General features: G+C 37.7%; 1 protein-coding gene across 1 annotated transcript; it reads right to left on the bottom strand.

Moving 5' to 3' along the window:
- Window positions 1-7,852: 7,852 nt before the first annotated feature.
- LOC125618753 (syncytin-1-like) lies at window positions 7,853-12,731 on the bottom strand. Its single transcript, XM_048810229.1, has 2 exons — window positions 12,611-12,731; window positions 7,853-9,598 (listed from the first exon to the last, which is right to left on the bottom strand). The coding sequence occupies exon 2, from the start codon at window positions 9,596-9,598 to the stop codon at window positions 7,853-7,855; it is 1,746 nt and encodes a 581-aa protein (XP_048666186.1). The 5' UTR covers window positions 12,611-12,731.
- Window positions 12,732-17,832: the final 5,101 nt, after the last annotated feature.

Raw genomic sequence — 17,832 nt, 5'->3', positions numbered from 1 at the left:
TGTTGACAGTCACAAACCAAGGTAATGGTGTCTCATGGTTCATGACTCTCAGACAAATAATGGTTCAAACAGCAGTCAGTGCCACAGGGTTGTGTCTGGTATTACTGCACAACCCCTGATAGTGTAGGTATAGTGCCAACCACAAAATCTTCAGTGATTCAGAGGAAGCTTGCTTTTTACTAGTTCCACTTTCTAAGACCCTTTTATCATAAGTGGGTACTGACTCTGATTGACCTATTTCCCCCAGTCAAGTAAGAGAGTGTCATAATTGTTGATTTTACTTCTTTTTATAACTCAAAACAATTTCCTAACTAGGTCATGTTGAGCAGTGGAAAGTTATCATAAACACATAATTATTATCAGCATTTTTGACAGCTAATTTGTTACTGAAAGGTAATGTGTTCAAGACTATCACATGAACTAAACTTCATAGAAATATATCAGTTTGATTATGACACAGAGAATATAAATGTACTTTAAACTCTTTGAAGTGAACACTTCTGATGGACACTATCATGTGGTTCTCTCTTTGAATTGTATTGTTTTAAATTTAAAATTTATGTTCAACTTTCTGATTTAAATTTATTAGATTTTTATTCTTTGTAAGAATTTCATTTTAATATTTTTCCTTTAATTTAGTGATTACACAAAGAGATATGCTTATATGAGGATCTCTGATAGACCCGATATAACACCAATCACAACGTTCCTTCACAGAGGAAATTTGTTTTGTTTCCCTAAACTTCAAAATTAAAAGTGAGTTCTTTCATCCTTGGGTGATATAAACTACTGTTGAATGGAGTTCTGCTCCTCAAAATTCTTGTTGAATTCAAACTCCCAATATTATAGTATTCGGCCTCTGGGAGATAATTTGGTTTAGATGAGGTCATGAGAGTGAGAACCCTGTAACAGAGTTAGTATCCATAGAAGAAGAGAAGTCCAAACAATGTCCCCCCACCCTCCCTTGTTCTCCCTCTCCCCCTCCCTCTTCCCTCCCCCACCTCTCCCTCTCCCTCTTACCTGTGAGGACACAATGATAAGGCAGCCCTCTGAAAGTCAGAAAGAGAGCTCTCACCAGGTACCTGATGAAAGGGGAAGTCAGTTGAGCTTCAATTTCCCAGCCTCAAGAAGTATAAGAAATAAATTCCTTTTGTTTAAGTGGGGATTCAGTTATGGCACCTTGTTATGGCAGTTCAGACTAATACATCAATAAACAAAAGAGTTGCTCTATTTGTTTCCTACTTTATTTGTGATTTTCAGCCTGACTCAGCCAGTATTCTTTCAGATTGGCCACAACTTCTACATGATATATCTAACCCCCTTCAAACCACAGTAATGGTCCTTCATAGACCAAAACACTCTGGGTCTGCAGGTCTTCATTAAATGTTCACCGAGAGAGTTTAATAGCTCCCATTATTCATTGTTTACAAAATGTCAGCCATTTAGTAATTTGTATTACCAAACTAATTTTAATCACATTTAACATAAAAGCTTATTAATATTCTAAGAGCTTAACTATTTTAAATGTTGACTTATCAATATTCATCAATTTCAAATTTAGTAATTATAGTAATCTATACAAAAGTTAATTTTTGGAATTAAATACAAATGGGGAGCTGCCGCAGTCCGGCAGATGGTGGCCCGTACCGGGAGCCCCGGGACACTCGGGGGTAAGTGACGAAAAAAAGCTGCCCGTTCATAGATAGGACGGGAGCAAATCTGCTCGTCCCTAGGCAGATGGGGCGAGAAAAAAAATGGTCATTTTGAGAAAATGGAGAAGATTGATACAGTATGTTTGTGTCTTGTTTTGTCTTGAAATGTTGTATTGTCTTTGTGATGAAAATATGGAAGGGGTGAGAAGTAAATTACTAAGGGAAGAAGGCACCCCAGTGGAACCAAGAATAGTTAGGGCATGTGTTGATAAGAGCCCAGGAACTCTAGTCAGAAAGAAAAAGAAAGTTCAGAAGAAGAAGGATTATCAGGAAAAAAGTTGCAGCAAAAGGCTATTACTAAATACTTTTCCTTACCGGAGGGTGCGTGAAGCGGAGAGGCGGCTGCCAAGTGTGCAAGCCGGTCACAGCGCAGCAAGGATTTTCCAAGAGGCGGCGGCGACTGGCCCTTCCCCGCCTCCTGGCCGGGGAGCTGGCTCTTCCACTGCCGCGAGCCCAAATCTAGACCTGACCTGGAGGCACAGTCTCGCAGGCTCTTGCTCCCTGTGCCCAGTAGCAGTTTGAGTCCGGGACACTCCCCAGGGCCATCTGGGGCTGCCCAGGCACTACAGCCAGCAGAAGACGCTACTGGTGTCCCTGATGTTTGGTCATTTTCAATGCCAATAACTAAGCTACAATGGTTCTCCCACACCTGGAAGCTGATGAGTAATGAGCACTATTAATGCTTATTTCAAATGCAAAAAAACCTTGAGATAATGTACTAAATTGTTCAGAAGGTTGTTTTCTTAGTAGAATGCTACAGGATTTTCTTTAGCCATCCGGAGTTCCTGCCTTCGTCCCAGTGCTGGTAAAGACCAAGGTGGAAGAATTTCTAGTGTTGCTGAGAAACAGACGAGACTTCAGATCAAGCTAGTTGCCTGCAGAACTTACCTGGACTGTGATTTAAGCTGGCTGCCTGCAGAACTTACCTGGACTGTGATTTAAGCTAGCTGCCTGCAGAACTTACCTGGACTGTGATTTACCTAGACTGTGATTTAATCTATTGAGACACTGCTTTACCTGGACTGAGACAACAAACTGTAATCTATAACAAATTGTAACTCGGTATCTTTGCTAACAGTGTCATTGCTGGTATAATTTTTCCAAGGGCTTCTTGCATGGAGCCATCAATTGGCTTGGTATTGTGGCATTTTGTATCCCCCCGGTTATTTTGCCCAGCCAGCCGGGCTGCGGCAGGGAGCCCCATGTTGGTAGATGGGGTCTACCTGGGAGTGGCAGCTGGAGTTCCTACTTGTGGGAAGCTGCCAGGTGTCCTGTGTGGGAGTGGCATCTTCTGCTCAGGTGGGTGACTGAAAATTCTGCAGGGGTTCTGCTGCTGCAGATGGTCTCTCTGGGGCACCCAGTACTCCTGCATGGGTGAGTAGTTGGGAGACCTACTCTGACACTGATTCCTGGAGCCAAGGATGGGCACAGGACCATGATTCCTGTGCGGCAGCAGGAACATTGCTGGCAGAGAAGCAGTATTCTCACTACTTGAATCCCAGGTCACTTAGAGACACAGAATGCTACCTCACTCTGGCCCACCATCTTGAATCCTTCAGAAAGTAACTTTCTTAAAAACCATGATCTGGTGTAGTTGTGTTTTGGGGAAAGTCTGTCTGTTTGTTTGATCCACAGGAAATTGTCATTTTTGTAAGTAAAAAACATGACAATATCATATGACTGTATGTAAATACAAGTGGACAAGAAAAGGACAAACAGGTGTACAAAAACTACTTACTCCAGAACCAATTAGTACTAAAAGTCAAAGGCAGAGCTGGGGCTGTAGCTCATGGGCAGAGCACTTGCCTAGCATATGTGAGGCACTGGGTTCAATCCTCTGCACCACATAAAAATAAACAAATAAAATAAAGGCATTCTGTCCATCTACAACTACAAACAAAATTTAACAACAACAACAAAAAAAGTTAAAGGCATTTATAATTAACATGATGATGGCCACTTGATATACTAAAAATATATATAATTAAATAGGGAATATATTTATTGTTGTTCTCTAGATTATACAAAGTTAAGTCTCCCAGAAAGAAATGGAGTCTTGTCCACATAGATGAATTAAATTTCTTCTATGAACCATGTATCTGAGATATGAAGATCATTGGAACTTTTCCAGAAGCTGTCTATCCACCACTAACTTAAAATATTTATTACAATAATTTAAATTCTAATGTTATGAAAGTTTTAATCAATTGACAATGGAGTAATTATGAATGAATTAGTAATAATAAATGACACAAATAACATTTGAGATATCAAATTCTTACTATATGTCATGTACTATTTTTAAGGTTTTTGTTATATATGACTGATGTGATATGTATAGCAATAAGAAAACATGTAACAAAATAATAATTCAACAAATCTGTGAGACTTCATTTTCATTGCAGTTTGTGACTGTAATTTGTAATTTTGAGATCTAATCTCTAGGAAATGAAACACCCCAAATTAAACTAAAATGAAAATACTGACTAGACTGAGAAACAATTTTAAATGTCCCCAAAAGAGAATAAGAAATTAGCTTTAAAATTAAAAAAATGTGATGTTTGACCAATATCCCTATTGTTTGAATCCTATAAAAACAGAAATAAATATCCTGGTCAAAATTTTATATACTTGTATGCAAAGAAAACACACACAAATGTATGTATTTGCTGCATGTGCTATTTTTTTTCTGCAAAAGAATTAAAAGTTTCTGGAACTTAGGAAAGTAAAGAGTACTGCAGTGATTTTAGCAATTTCTGAGAGTTGTTATATTCATCTTGGTTTAGAAAGCTAAGTTGTTGGGCATAACCTTTTGATTCATTTTCATTTTTCTTGTTACTAGTTTTTTTTTTTTTTTTTTTTACCATGATTTACAAAATCACACTTTCATTCTGACTATGGAATCTCTGACAGCTCTAGTTCTAGAAGGCTACATTCTACATGTGTTAACATTGACTCAAGCTCTTTACAGTCTCCTATTGATATTGTTTTACATCTAGAACTTCATTTGTATTTTAATTATTTTATGTATTTTAATTAGGTATATATGACAGCAGAATTCATTTTTGATTCATTGTACACAATTGCAGCCCAACTTTTCATTTCTCTGATTGTATAGGATGTAGCATTGCACCATATGTGCAGTCATACATGTACCTAGGTATGATGTCCATCTCATTCCACCATCTTTCCTGCCCCCAATCTTCCTCCCCACCACTCCCTTCCCTTTGCCCCATCAAAGTTCCTCCATTTTTTCCACACTCCCCATTATGGATCAGCATTCACTTACCAGAGAGAACATTTGGCCTGTGGTTTATGGGGATTGGCTTACTTCACTTAGCATGATATTCTCCGACTTAATCCATTTATCTGCAAATTCCATAATTTTATTCTCTTTTAATGCTGAGTAATATTCCATTGTGTAAATGTACCACAGTTTCTTTATTCATTCATCTCTTAAAGGGCATCTAGGTTGATTCCACAGTTTAGCTATTGTACATTGAGCTGCTATAAACATTGATGTGGCTGATTTTAAGTCCTTTGGGTATAGATCGAGAATTGGGATAGCTAGGTCAAATACTGGTTCCATTCCAAGTTTTCTAGGGAATCTTTATACTGTTTTTCTATAATGGTTACACCAATTTGCATTCCCACCAGCAATATATGAGTGTACTTTTCTCCCACATCCTCGCCAACACTTACTGTTGTTTGTCTTCATAATAGCTGCCATTCTGACTGGAGTGAGATGAAATCCTAGAGTAGTTTTGATTTGCATTTCTCTAATGTTGATGTTGAACATTTTTTATATATATTTGTTGATTGAATGTATATCTTCTTCTGAGAAGTGTCTGTTCATCTCATTAATCCATTTATTGGTTGGGTTGGGTTTTGTTTTTGGTGTTAAGTTTTTGGAGTTCTCTATATATCTTGGAAATTAGTGCTCTTTCTGACATACCTGTGGCAAAAATTTTCACCCAAAAATGCAGGCTCTCTCTTCACCTCATTGATTGTTTCTTTTGCTAGTAAGAAGCTTTTTAGTTTTGAGTCTATCCCATTTATTAATTCTTGATTTCTTTTAAATGAAGGTAAAAATCCTCATTGAGTCCCTTAAATTTCTTTTAGAGTGTGTGGCATGCATTTTTGTAATATTTCATACCTTAGACTACTTATTATTGGAAGGTATTATATTTTATATTATCTGGTTATTTTGACCCCCATTGCATTTGAAACTGCCTTAGAGGAAGAGCTGGACATATTTCCTTAAATAAACACACATTTTTCTTCAAATTGCCAGCATCTATCTTCTTAATAGGCTTCATGGGAAATAGATATTTTGACTTTGAAGTCACATGTGTTGTGTTCATGTTGATAAGTTTGTTTCATACCTTTATTTTTCTCATATTGACCAATGTCTTTCAATTCAAGTTTGTTTTAAAATGTTTAGCACAGTCATAACTTATCCTTTTCCTGTACTATCAGGAAATGTTTTTGCAAATATAAATGTAATATTTTATATTTTGTTGTATATTCTCACCAAATGTAATATAATGTACCAAAAATAAGATTTTTAAATGCATGCAGACTACATGAAATATTTAATTCTATTTAGTTTATTATCTCAATAATTAATGAGAGGTTGGCTCATCATTAAAACAAACAAACAAAACAGAAAGCATTTTTAATTGGGGTCTGAAGAAAAATTAATTTACCTTGTCAATTTCCTAGTTTTGCTAAAGTGACAAAGGGGTAATAATTACTGGAATGAAAAGTGGTCAGGAAATTTTCCGTGCCACTGAATTTGTCCTCATGGAATTATTTATATGAAACTAGTCTTTTTCTAAAAATCATTTATAAAATGACTAATACATTTAAGATTGATAAATGAATAGAGTCTCTGAAAGAGGCTGAAGCCATGATATTCCATGGAGGTTTGTAGAATTGGTTTGTATGTTCTCTATCTAGACAGAAATAATTTGCAGATTATTCAGCATTCCAGTTTTCTAGGCTCCTAGTGTTGGAAAGATTGTACTTGAATGGACATAAAAAGTATTTGATGTTGAAAGAATGATTATTTAATATTCTTGATTAAAATATTTTGGATATTTAAGAAAGAAGTTAATAAACAGAAGAATGAGATCTAAAAAATTAGGGCATGATATCACTGATATGTTTGTTATTGAGATTTTCTTTCAGACTTGTGAAAATTGGTCTCTGAAAATCAGAATCAGGCTAGCCAGCAGCTAATTCCTGTGTCTCCTATAGTAAGCAGCTTAGATAATCACTTTCTACCATGGCTGGGTGTCCCGTCCGGCAGGACACATCAACGTGGGCAGCGAACCTAGGTGGGGAGGAATGAAGGGACAAGAGACACAGAAGGATGTCAGCAAGACAGGAGTTCTGATCAAGCTGCAAACTTTTATTGTTCACACAGGGGTATTTATATGCTGGGGATGGGGAAGCTCTCTTATCGGCAGTTGCTGGATGTCTGCACAAGGTGAGATAACCGCAGGATGTTTCAGGAAGATAGGTTTCAGGAAGATAGGTGGCCGCAGGATGTCTCAGGGAGATAGATGGCTGCAGGGTGTCTCCCAGGCAGGATGTCTCCCAGGGGGCTGTTTCTTGTAAGTGTCAGGCTATTCTTTGAAGGAGAATTTCCTTCTAGTCCCTGAAATCTCCCCCTTTCTTATATAAAATATTTGACCATACCTTACTGGCCATGTTTTTAGGGGGTGATAGAGGCTCTGTTCCTCTAGAAGGCCTTAGAATATCTCCTGATCTGAGCGAGCATCTTCACTAGGAGATTTTGTGGTGGCCTTGGCATGTTTTTGGAGGAGACGGCTTTGAGGGGGGAGCATGCCAACCGCCATGCACCAGAGCGTGTCACTCAGAGGTCTTGGGTTTTGGGATCCGTGGATCCATCCACCTGCAGTCCTTCCTGCACCCTCTGTCATTATGGCCTAACGTCCTCACTCCATGGGTGCATCCTCCCCCAAGCGGAGGGGCCCATGGAGGAGCAAACCCTTATGGCAAGGGCAGAAGATGGTTGGTCAGAGCTGTTACTTATACTTTTATATAAGAAAGAGAGATCTGTGGGGATGTAAACTTAAGAAATAAGCCTGAAAGAAGGGTAGAACATCCTTTTAAATGTTGGCAGCGCGGTCTTCCATCTCCAAACGGTGATAGTGGACCTGTATGGGCTTAGAGGCCAAAATATTAATCTGTTCTTTAATAAATTGTACCAGCCTGTTTATAATGCAGGGTCCTATGGACACCATTAAAAGCAAACCCAACAAAGGGCCTAATAAGGGAAGAAGGTAGGGTAAAAATCCATTAAGCCCAGTCCAGAGGGGATTTTCAAATAGTTCCCTTCTTCTCTTTTCTAGATCTTCTTGAAGCTGCTTAATTTTAGTGCGTACTATGCCTGATTTATTGGCATAAAAGCAGCATCTTTCCCCTAAGGCCAAGCAAATACCTCCCTGGTTAGCTGTCAGCAAATCTAAGCCTCGTCTGTTTTGAAGGACCACTTCTGCCAGGGAGTCTATTTGGTCCTGTAAATCTTTAATAGTTCCTGATAGAGTTTGTACATCATCTATAAGTTGTTGAGATAGGCGACGGTAAGAGTGTATAGCCGTGCCTAAGCCAGCTGTACCTGTGCCCACAGCAGCTGTTATTCCAAGGCTGGCAAGGAGTGGTAAGGCCTGTATTGCCCGCCTGTGTCTTTTGACTAAGGTGTCTAGGCTAGGAATGGGTAGAGGTTCATCTCCTGGGACAATAGTTATATCAGGGAGTAATAAGGCAAGAACACAGCCACCGGTCCAATTCGCTGGAAGCCTGGGGAAGGCTGAGTTTCCTCCACACATAAAAACTGTGCCATTGGGGGGACAAAGAGATGGGGTGGGTGAGGAATAATTTTTTACTGTTGAGCAATTTCCAAAGGAAGTAACTCCAACATCAATATCATAGGTATTATTCTGCATCGCGCCTAAAAGACATGATGTAAAAGTGCCTATAGGCTGTACTTTAAAAGGAAATCCAGGTTGGCATGTATTATCATTGTCTATGATAGAATTAATAGGAACTGCCATAGGCATGATTGCCCCTGTTGTCATGCAGAGCCAGCAATCACCAGCAAGGGTGGGGTTGGAATTATTAAGCAAGGAGAAGGTAGTTTCCAAAATATCTAATGTATTGGTATCTAAATCTGGGAGCTGGGATTTAGGCAGCATTAAGGGATGATATGTGAGCTCAGGGATTTGGGGTTTCAAAAGTTTGATTATCTGAAGATGCTTGACAGCATCAGTGGGTCCTCCACCATCAGAGACCCCTGTAGGGGCCTTAATGGGCCAGCAGGAGGGTTTACCAACAGTGCCTTGGCACCCAGCTGACTGTAACTTGGTATATATGCCTTCTCCTCCCCGGTCAAAGAGGAGGGGGGTATAATGAATAGTGGTCCCCTCTGCTGCATGAGTTTTAGTTAGGGTGGCTTCAAAAAATTGTTCTCCCTGCTTGTTAACACAAATTGAGGCTGACGCATAACAAGAGACATGCATAGCCTGGGTATGCGTACAAGTTGCAGAACAATTTTGGAGAGCTTTACTTGTACTGGGGGGAATAATCTTTGGCTTGTTAACACATACCCATTCAGGCTGATGAAATCCTCCGAGTTGATGGTCAACCTCGGCATGGAGGTAAGCCACCTTAGTCAAGCAGTCAGCAGTCTGGGTCCAACTAGTGGGAGCCTGAGTCCAAGATCCTCCCCTGCATTCGCAGGGGGGGCCAAAAAGGTACTCCCTGATGTTGGAAGGTGGAGGGCTAAGGCCTCCGTATACAAACCTGTTCAGCAGAAGTGCCTTAAGCAGGATCCTCACACAGATTGTTGGCTGCATCTGCAAAAGAGGAAAATTTGTCCTCAGGGGGAGGGCCTCCGTCCCTGGGTTGAGGTAAGTCATTAACCTGTTTAACCAGGCGTTCTGGTAACCATCTTGGGGCTGCTTGCTCTTGGTCCAAAACACAAGCTGAGCCTCGTCCCCAGATGAGGACAGGATCTGGGCCTTTCCATTTATTTGTAAGGGGATCGCGCCACATAACAGGTGGGCGAACAGAATTGGACGAGGGATGCCAGTGTCTGTCTGCGGCCGAATGGCCTTCACTGTCTAGGGTAAGAAAATTAAGGGCAAATAATGCATGGTTAAGGCGATCCCAAAATCTCTGTATTTTAGAATATTATCCTTTAAATAGGTATCTCTTAATTGCCTTTAAAAAATATGATTAAGGTTATTTCCTGTGTAGGGAGCAGTATATAAATCTTACTGTATTTTTTATGGACAATAGATCTAGTCAGAGAACTTATATAATATCAATGAATTTTTTTAAGTTTGTAACCTTTATTGTTTAAAATTAATATATAACTTTAATTTGGAGAACCTTAATCTTAATAAAATGTTGTTTTTTTTTTAATTTTATGATTATCTAACAAACAAAATATGTAAAAATTAGTATCTCAGTGTCTTAGAATCAATTGATTTTAGTCTCTAAGGACAATTGTTAAAATCGGATTTAAGTTAGTAGTTCAATATACTTAATGTTTAATCAACAATGTGAATTTATTTACCAAAACTAATCTTTGTCTTAAACAGTAAGAATTATTAGGCAATAAGGATCTTACTTTAAAGAAATAAACTTACATTTTAATAGGTTGTTTATCATGTCAAAATATGGACAAAATCTTAGCTCACATTAGTATAGTTAAACTAGGAAAAATAGCCTGAAATACCCTTAAATTAATTATAGTCAGTTTAGTATATATAAATCTCTTTTTTAATCTTTCTAACTTTTTACATCATCTGTTTAGATAACAATATAAAAATCTTTTTTACTTAGGAAAATACTTTTATCATTGAAATATGAATATAAAGACCTTGTTTTACCCAAAGATGATTTCTTTCTTTTTAGGATCCATGTGTGCTTTTTCTTTGTTGAAGCATCCTTTTCTTTTAGAAAATTTTTTTTTGTTATACTTGGAACAATTTCTGAAAACCTTAGAATCTATAAACAAATTATTGTACTTTGATAAGAAATATCAATGAAAATATAGTTAAAATCCTTAGATATTTTGTAGACATAATTATAATTATCATCTTATGAGTTTGAACAGTAACTTTGAGAATTAGAAACTACTTGAAGATTGTATTTTCACTTAAAAGCAAATTTATAGTAAACACATTTATCTCAAATATCTGTAACTGAAAAGGCAGAGTATCTGATAAATGTAAATACAAAACATAAATTATGGGTTTTCTGTTGAAGAAAAACAATTAGGCAAATATATATTAACTAATCAATTAGGCATGTGCTAATTATTTTATAGATTAACAAATATAGGTTATCTAAATATCTTAAAAATATATATATTAAGAATAAGAACATAACTTATAATTGTATTAATTTTATGTAACCACGTGGTCTTAAAATATTTGGATCCATTTTAATTTATTTTTAACTAGGAGTGCACTCTTCTATGTGACGTCACTTGATGTAACTGAAATAAAATCCTTGTTGAGTATACATATTTATTTTTTATAGTTAGGAATGAGAATAAGGATTTTTTGGTCATCACAGGAACATTGCCGGCTTTGTTCCTGTGGCGAGCAAATGCATCCTCATAACCTCCAAAATTAAAAGTAAAATATAAAGAAGCATGTTTGATATCTCTCATCAATAGAACATTATTTAGTAACACAACTATAGAGAAAAGTCAGGTTATTTAACTCAGAACTAACTTAAATTTAGGGCTGCAACATAGAAAGCTGTGGAATTAAATTTTGTCTGAAAAAGATATCTTTCGTTAGCATTTACAGGTAGGCATTCTTAAAAATACAGGCTCTGAACAGCTCCGGTAGAAATCTGAAACACAGTAGTACAGGTTAGTGGCTGGAAGGCGGGACTAGAAGTCCTGTCTGAGTGACTGTGGAAGAACCAATCGGAAGCACACGAAAGTGTGGGAGGTGGGACCAGGAAGCCTGCTCTTCCTGCCAGTCACCCCATTGTTACCATGGTGATGCAAACAACATGGAGTCTGCTGCCCATTTTCGGGGCAAAAGTTTTCCTAGCCGATTGCATTTTGATTGATTTTGTCTGCCTTTTCCCCCCCGCCTGGCCAAGATCCTACTGCGGTAGCAGCTTGTTCTGTCTCTGCGACCTGCGGTTGCAGCTCGTGTACATCCTGCACTTTTTTCTGTGGCACGTGGGTGCTCCAAAGGTTTTTTTAGCAGCAAATGCTAGCATTACCATCAGATCTTAAGTTAGTCTGTGTTTGGCATTTAGGTCAAGTAATTCAAGGGTTAAAAGCACTGCTGGCCGCAGGGGCTAGGACCCCATAGCAGCAGCAAGCAGCAGCGGCTAAAGTCTCTTGTCCCCAGTGGCTGAGTTACAGCCATTCTGATTCATAGGACAATCATGTAGTAAAAAGGTCCGTACATACTTTCTGAGTATTGACAAAAACAATAGAAAATTGAAACTTATTTCTCTCCAGGTAAACATCACATTTTCTCTCCCTTTTTCTCACTCTCCTAGCACAAACTTCTAGAACATAAAGGCCAAAAAATCTCTCTTTTTTTTTTTTGAATTAATTAGGTTCCAGTAAGAAAAGGTGGGAACAGGCACCTTTTCTGGGCCAAAGGATTCATAATAATCTTTTAAACAGTCTCCTACTCTAAGCCATCTTTTACCATCAATGGTCCCTTCAAGGGGAAACCATGGACACAATTCTCCTATGTATGAAAAGAATAATTTTAAGTCCTTTTTCTTAACACGTGCCCCCCGTGTCTTGAGGGCCTCCTTGAGGCCTGACAAAAACAACTCATGTGACGAAACTGCTTGTCCCATGGTGGGTCACTCACCTTGCGTCGTCCTCTCTCTCCTCCTGGATCTGTCTCTCGGTCGTGTCTGCCGAGGCGATCTCGCGCTCCCGCTTGGCCAAGTCTTCCCAGAGGATGGCGTTCCTTCTCAGTCAAAGGCTTGAGCCCCACACTGGGCGCCAAATGTCCCGTCTGGCAGGACACATCAACGTGGGCAGCGAACCTAGGTGGGGAGGAATGAAGGGACAAGAGACACAGAAGGATGTCAGCAAGACAGGAGTTCTGATCAAGCTGCAAACTTTTATTGTTCACACAGGGGTATTTATATGCTGGGGATGGGGAAGCTCTCTTATCGGCAGTTGCTGGATGTCTGCACAAGGTGAGATAACCGCAGGATGTTTCAGGAAGATAGGTTTCAGGAAGATAGGTGGCCGCAGGATGTCTCAGGGAGATAGATGGCTGCAGGGTGTCTCCCAGGCAGGATGTCTCCCAGGGGGCTGTTTCTTGTAAGTGTCAGGCTATTCTTTGAAGGAGAATTTCCTTCTAGTCCCTGACAGCTGGGGAAGTTGATCTTTTTGTATATTCCTTTATAACCTGTAAGCAAATTACATTTTATCTAGATATTTATCCTATATGCAAATTATAATTTAGATATTTGGCTGTAACTCTGAAAGAAGGAAAGTATATTATTTTGTTCACTGCCCCATCCCCAGCATGGCCGACCAAGCCCAAAGCAGCCCAGGAGCCCAACATCAGTAGTCATGAAGGGTAAAAAAAATAGATTGCCTTACTTATATATCTATTTAAGCAAGTAGTGGACTGGAGTTGTAGCTCAGCAGTAGCATACTTGCCTGGCATGTGTGAGGCACTGGGTTTGATTCTCAGCACCACATATAAATAAATAAAATAAAGATCTATCAGCACTATTTCAGCAAGTAGAAATCTCAGTCATTTGTATCCAGTAACTCCATATGTTATAGTTGATTGATGAAAAATATCTTTTGCCTTTTCACACTCTGTTTTAGTTAGCTATGTGCCACTGTGACTAGAAGACCTGCCAAAAACAAAACAGAGGTGGAAAAGTTTATTTTAGCTAGTGGTTTCAGAGATTCAGTCCATGGCCAGCTGACTCCATATCTCTGGGACTGAGCTGAAACAAACATCATGGTGGAAGGGTATGGTGGAGAGAAGCAGCTCAGGACATGACATTCAGAAAGTAGAGATCTCGAGAGAGCTCTGCTCACCAGGAACAAAATATAAACCTTAAAGACACACCCCACTTCCAGACACACCTTACCTGCCTATAGTTGTCACCTAATTAATCCATATCAGTGGAGAAATCCACTGATTAGGAAGAAGCTCTCACAGTTAAATCATTTCACCTCTGAAAATTCTTGCATTGTCTTGCACATGAGCTTTTGGGGGACACCACCTATCTAAACCATAGCAAACACCCAAGTATTTATAGATGATATTCATCTAGAAATGACTTTTCTCAGTTTCTGAAGTTATTTTGTCTATTGACAGTCTTAGTTTCCTTATTTCATGAGAATTGTTCAAAAGCATCTAAAAATACTGGAATTGTGTCCTGTTTAATTTAGCAGTATTTACCCCAAACATTACCCCAAACACACTCTGGAAGTGATATGAAATGCACATGGTGGCCCTCACCCAGAATCAGTTGTTGCACTAGTCATTAAGCAAGCATACTAGTGTCTGGTTAATTTAAAGCTTCTAGATTCTAGTGTCATTGTGTTTCAAGAATTGGAGGCTGGAACACTTTTAGAATTAAAGCTTGATTCTCTACATTCTGTTTTGTCCCCTTATCCAGGGTTGCCCCTGCTGCTAAGTTTAATTATTCCCTAAATCAAATTTGCATCACCTAAAAGAACAAATTGTTTATTTCTCCACAGATTTGTAGCTGTCAATCTCAGCAGTAACTCAATGATTGATTTTTTTTTCAAACTTCCACATCAGAAAGACTCAGATGGGAAGGAATAATTTGAGTTGGACTCCCAGGATGTACTAGTTGAAGTATGAAAGTTAAGACTTCATGCCATACAAAGTAAATGTTTGTCATTAATTTCTTAAACCATCTTTGAAAGATATAATTGGAAAGGTCATAAAGTAATTTTACTTCCCACTTTCTGATTCTGTTCCTTCATTGTTCTTTTCATATTATTGCTTCTCAGTAGTGGTATCAACTAGAAATTCTTAAATTATGACTCAAAGTGACCTCATTTCTAAAGCATTTAAAGTTATCACAGGTGAAAGCTTTCTCAAGAGCTTTCAGTCTTTCAAATGCATGGATATGCAATTTATGTCAATAAAGAATACTGAACATTAAATTGACCTGAAGATTGGAGCCCAAACATTTTTTCTCAATTTTGACAAATTTTTGACATAAAATTTAGAATGTAAGAGTTGAAAAAAAGCAATTAGAATAATGTACAAACAGACTGGTAGACCAATGGTGCAGAATAGAGGACACAGAGCCAAACCCACAAAATTACAATTAACTTATATTAGACAAAGGTGCCAAAAACATGCATTGTAGAAAAGATAGCCTCTTCAACAAATGGTGCTGGGAAAACTGGAAATCCATATGCAACAAAATGAAATTAAACCCCCATCTCCCACCATGCACAAAGCTCAACTCAAAATGGATCAAGGACTTAGGAATAAAACCAGAGACCCTGCATCTAACAGAAGAAAAAGTAGGCCCTAATCTCCATCATGTGCGATTAGGCCCCAACTTCCTTAATAACACTCATTTGGCACAAGAATTAAAATCAAGAATCAATAAATGTGATGGACTCAAACTAAAAACTTTCTTCTCAGCAAAAGAAACAATCTGTGAGGTGAATAGAGAGCCTACATCTTGGGAGCAAATTACCCCTCACACATCAGATAGAACATTAATCTCTAGGGTATATAAAGAACTCAAAATGTCAAAACACCAAAAAAACAAATAATCCAATCAATAAATCGTCCAAGGATCTAACAGACACTTCTCAGAAGAGGTATGCAATCAATCAACAAATATATGAAAAAATGTTCATCATCACTAGCAATTACAATTACAAAATTACAAATGCAAATCAAAACCACTCTAAGATTTCTATATCTCACACCAGTCAGAATGGCAGCTATTATGCATACAAACAATAATAAGTGTTGGTGAGGATATGGAGAGAAAGGGACACTTACACAATGCTGGTGGGGCTGCAGAGTGGTGCAGCCAATATACAATGCAGTATGAAGATTTCTTGGAAAATTGGGAGTGGAACCACCATTTGGCCCAGCTATTCCTCTCCTTGGTCTATACCCAAAGGTCTTAAAAACAGCATACTACAAGGACACAGCCACATCAACGTTTATAGCAGCACAATTCACAATAGCTAAACTGTGGAACCAACTTAGACACCCTTCATTAGCTGAGTGGATTAAAAAATGTGGCATATGTACACAATGGAATATTATTACTCAGCAATAAAAGAGATAAAATCATGGCATTTGCAGGTAAATGGATGGATTTAGAGAAGATAATGCTAAGTGAAGTTAGCCAATCCCAAATAACCAAATGCCAAATGTTTTCTTTGATATAAGGAGGCTGATTCATAGTGGGATAGGGAGAGGGAGCATGGGAGGAAGAGACAAACTCTTTATAGGGCAAAGGGGTTGGAGGGAAAGGGAAGGGGCATGGGGTCAGAAATGATGGTGGAATATGATGGTCATTATTATCCAAAGTACACATATGAAGAAAAGAACTGGTGTGAATATACTTTGTATTCAATCAGAGATATGAAAACTTGTGTTCTATAGTGTAATAGGAATTGTAATGCATTTTGTTGTCACATATAAATAAAAAAAAGAAAGGAGACCTAGAAAAAAGAAAAAGAATAATGAGAATAATGTACAGACTCTGAAAAGATTTCCAGATAACTACATTTTTTCTTTGATAACTATAACTGAAATTTCCAATAAGTTTTACTGAAGAATAATTTGACTTTCTGAATTTGGTAGTTTAGAAAAAGATAAAATTATTAGAGGAACTGTAAGTAATTCAATAAAGAACTGAAGGCAAAATATTATGTACTTGATAAATTTATGTAAAGGTTCTTCTCTGAGTTCATTCTAGCACCAAGATAAAATTATCAGGGTCATAGAATTTCATTCTTCATGATTCAGGTAGTTTACTTTGACTTTCTTCCTGACAACCATTGAAGTAATCCTGCCCAGATATCCTATACATCTCAATACAACAGTGAATGAATGATGAAAGACAGACCAGAGCCAATGCAGAGCCATCACAGATACAATATCTATAAGTGAATATATTACTAGTGTGATAATATAGGTGCATATTTATATATGCCTACATGCATATATATAATGTGTATACATAGTATCACACATATACACATCTATCTACATATTAAAACAATTCTTTACAAAAAGAAGCAGATCTCTGATTTAATGACAATTATTTGTTTTCATTTTAGTTTTTAAAGCAGTGAAATTAAACCAGACTAACATTCTGTTTGATGAAAGGTCAAGTTCATGCATTTGTAATTTTACAGGATACAAAATATCTACAAAAATGTTTCAGAGGGAGCAATAGTTTTTGACAGTTTCCTAAAATGGGCAACAGTTAAACTCCTCCTACTGTTTGGCAACTTAAGGAGTGTTCTAAATTCATAACTTAAAATATTTATACTGTTTATCTCTTAGTAACAAGATAAATGACAGGTTTCCTATCTAAAATGTAAACAATTTACCATCATTATTTCTTCTCTTTAGACTCCCAAGCATAATGCCCTGCCCAAAGCATTCATAGCAAATGTTTGTTGAAGATATTTAGTCAGTTGTCTGTGGTAGAGGAAAAATGTCCCAAACTCTTGACCTACAATTACAATTTCTAACAACCTTAAAATGTACCATCTTTAACATTTATTTAGAATTTATCTCCTTGATTTCTTTTGGCTCAGAGTCACAAGTGTTAATTGAGGACTTGTAAAGCAACTTGTTTTGACCTCTGCTCTAATATTTGCCAAATTATTTTAAATTGAGCCAAAAAATTCCTATGTATTTTATCAGTGCAATAACCAAACTTCTCAATTAGCCCATTGGATTATATTTCAACAATTCTCCCACTCTGTGTACACTAAGTTGTTTAAGATTTTATTGGCAAATTCTTCATTTTCCTGGAGTTTGTATTTGAAATTTCACCAGGTGAACATCAAATCAATAATGCTTAATTA

Source organism: Marmota marmota, unplaced genomic scaffold (genome assembly GCF_001458135.2).
Source record: "Marmota marmota marmota unplaced genomic scaffold, marMar, whole genome shotgun sequence".
Taxonomy (NCBI): Eukaryota; Metazoa; Chordata; class Mammalia; order Rodentia; family Sciuridae; genus Marmota; species Marmota marmota.
This window is presented reverse-complemented; position numbering and strand designations above follow the sequence as displayed.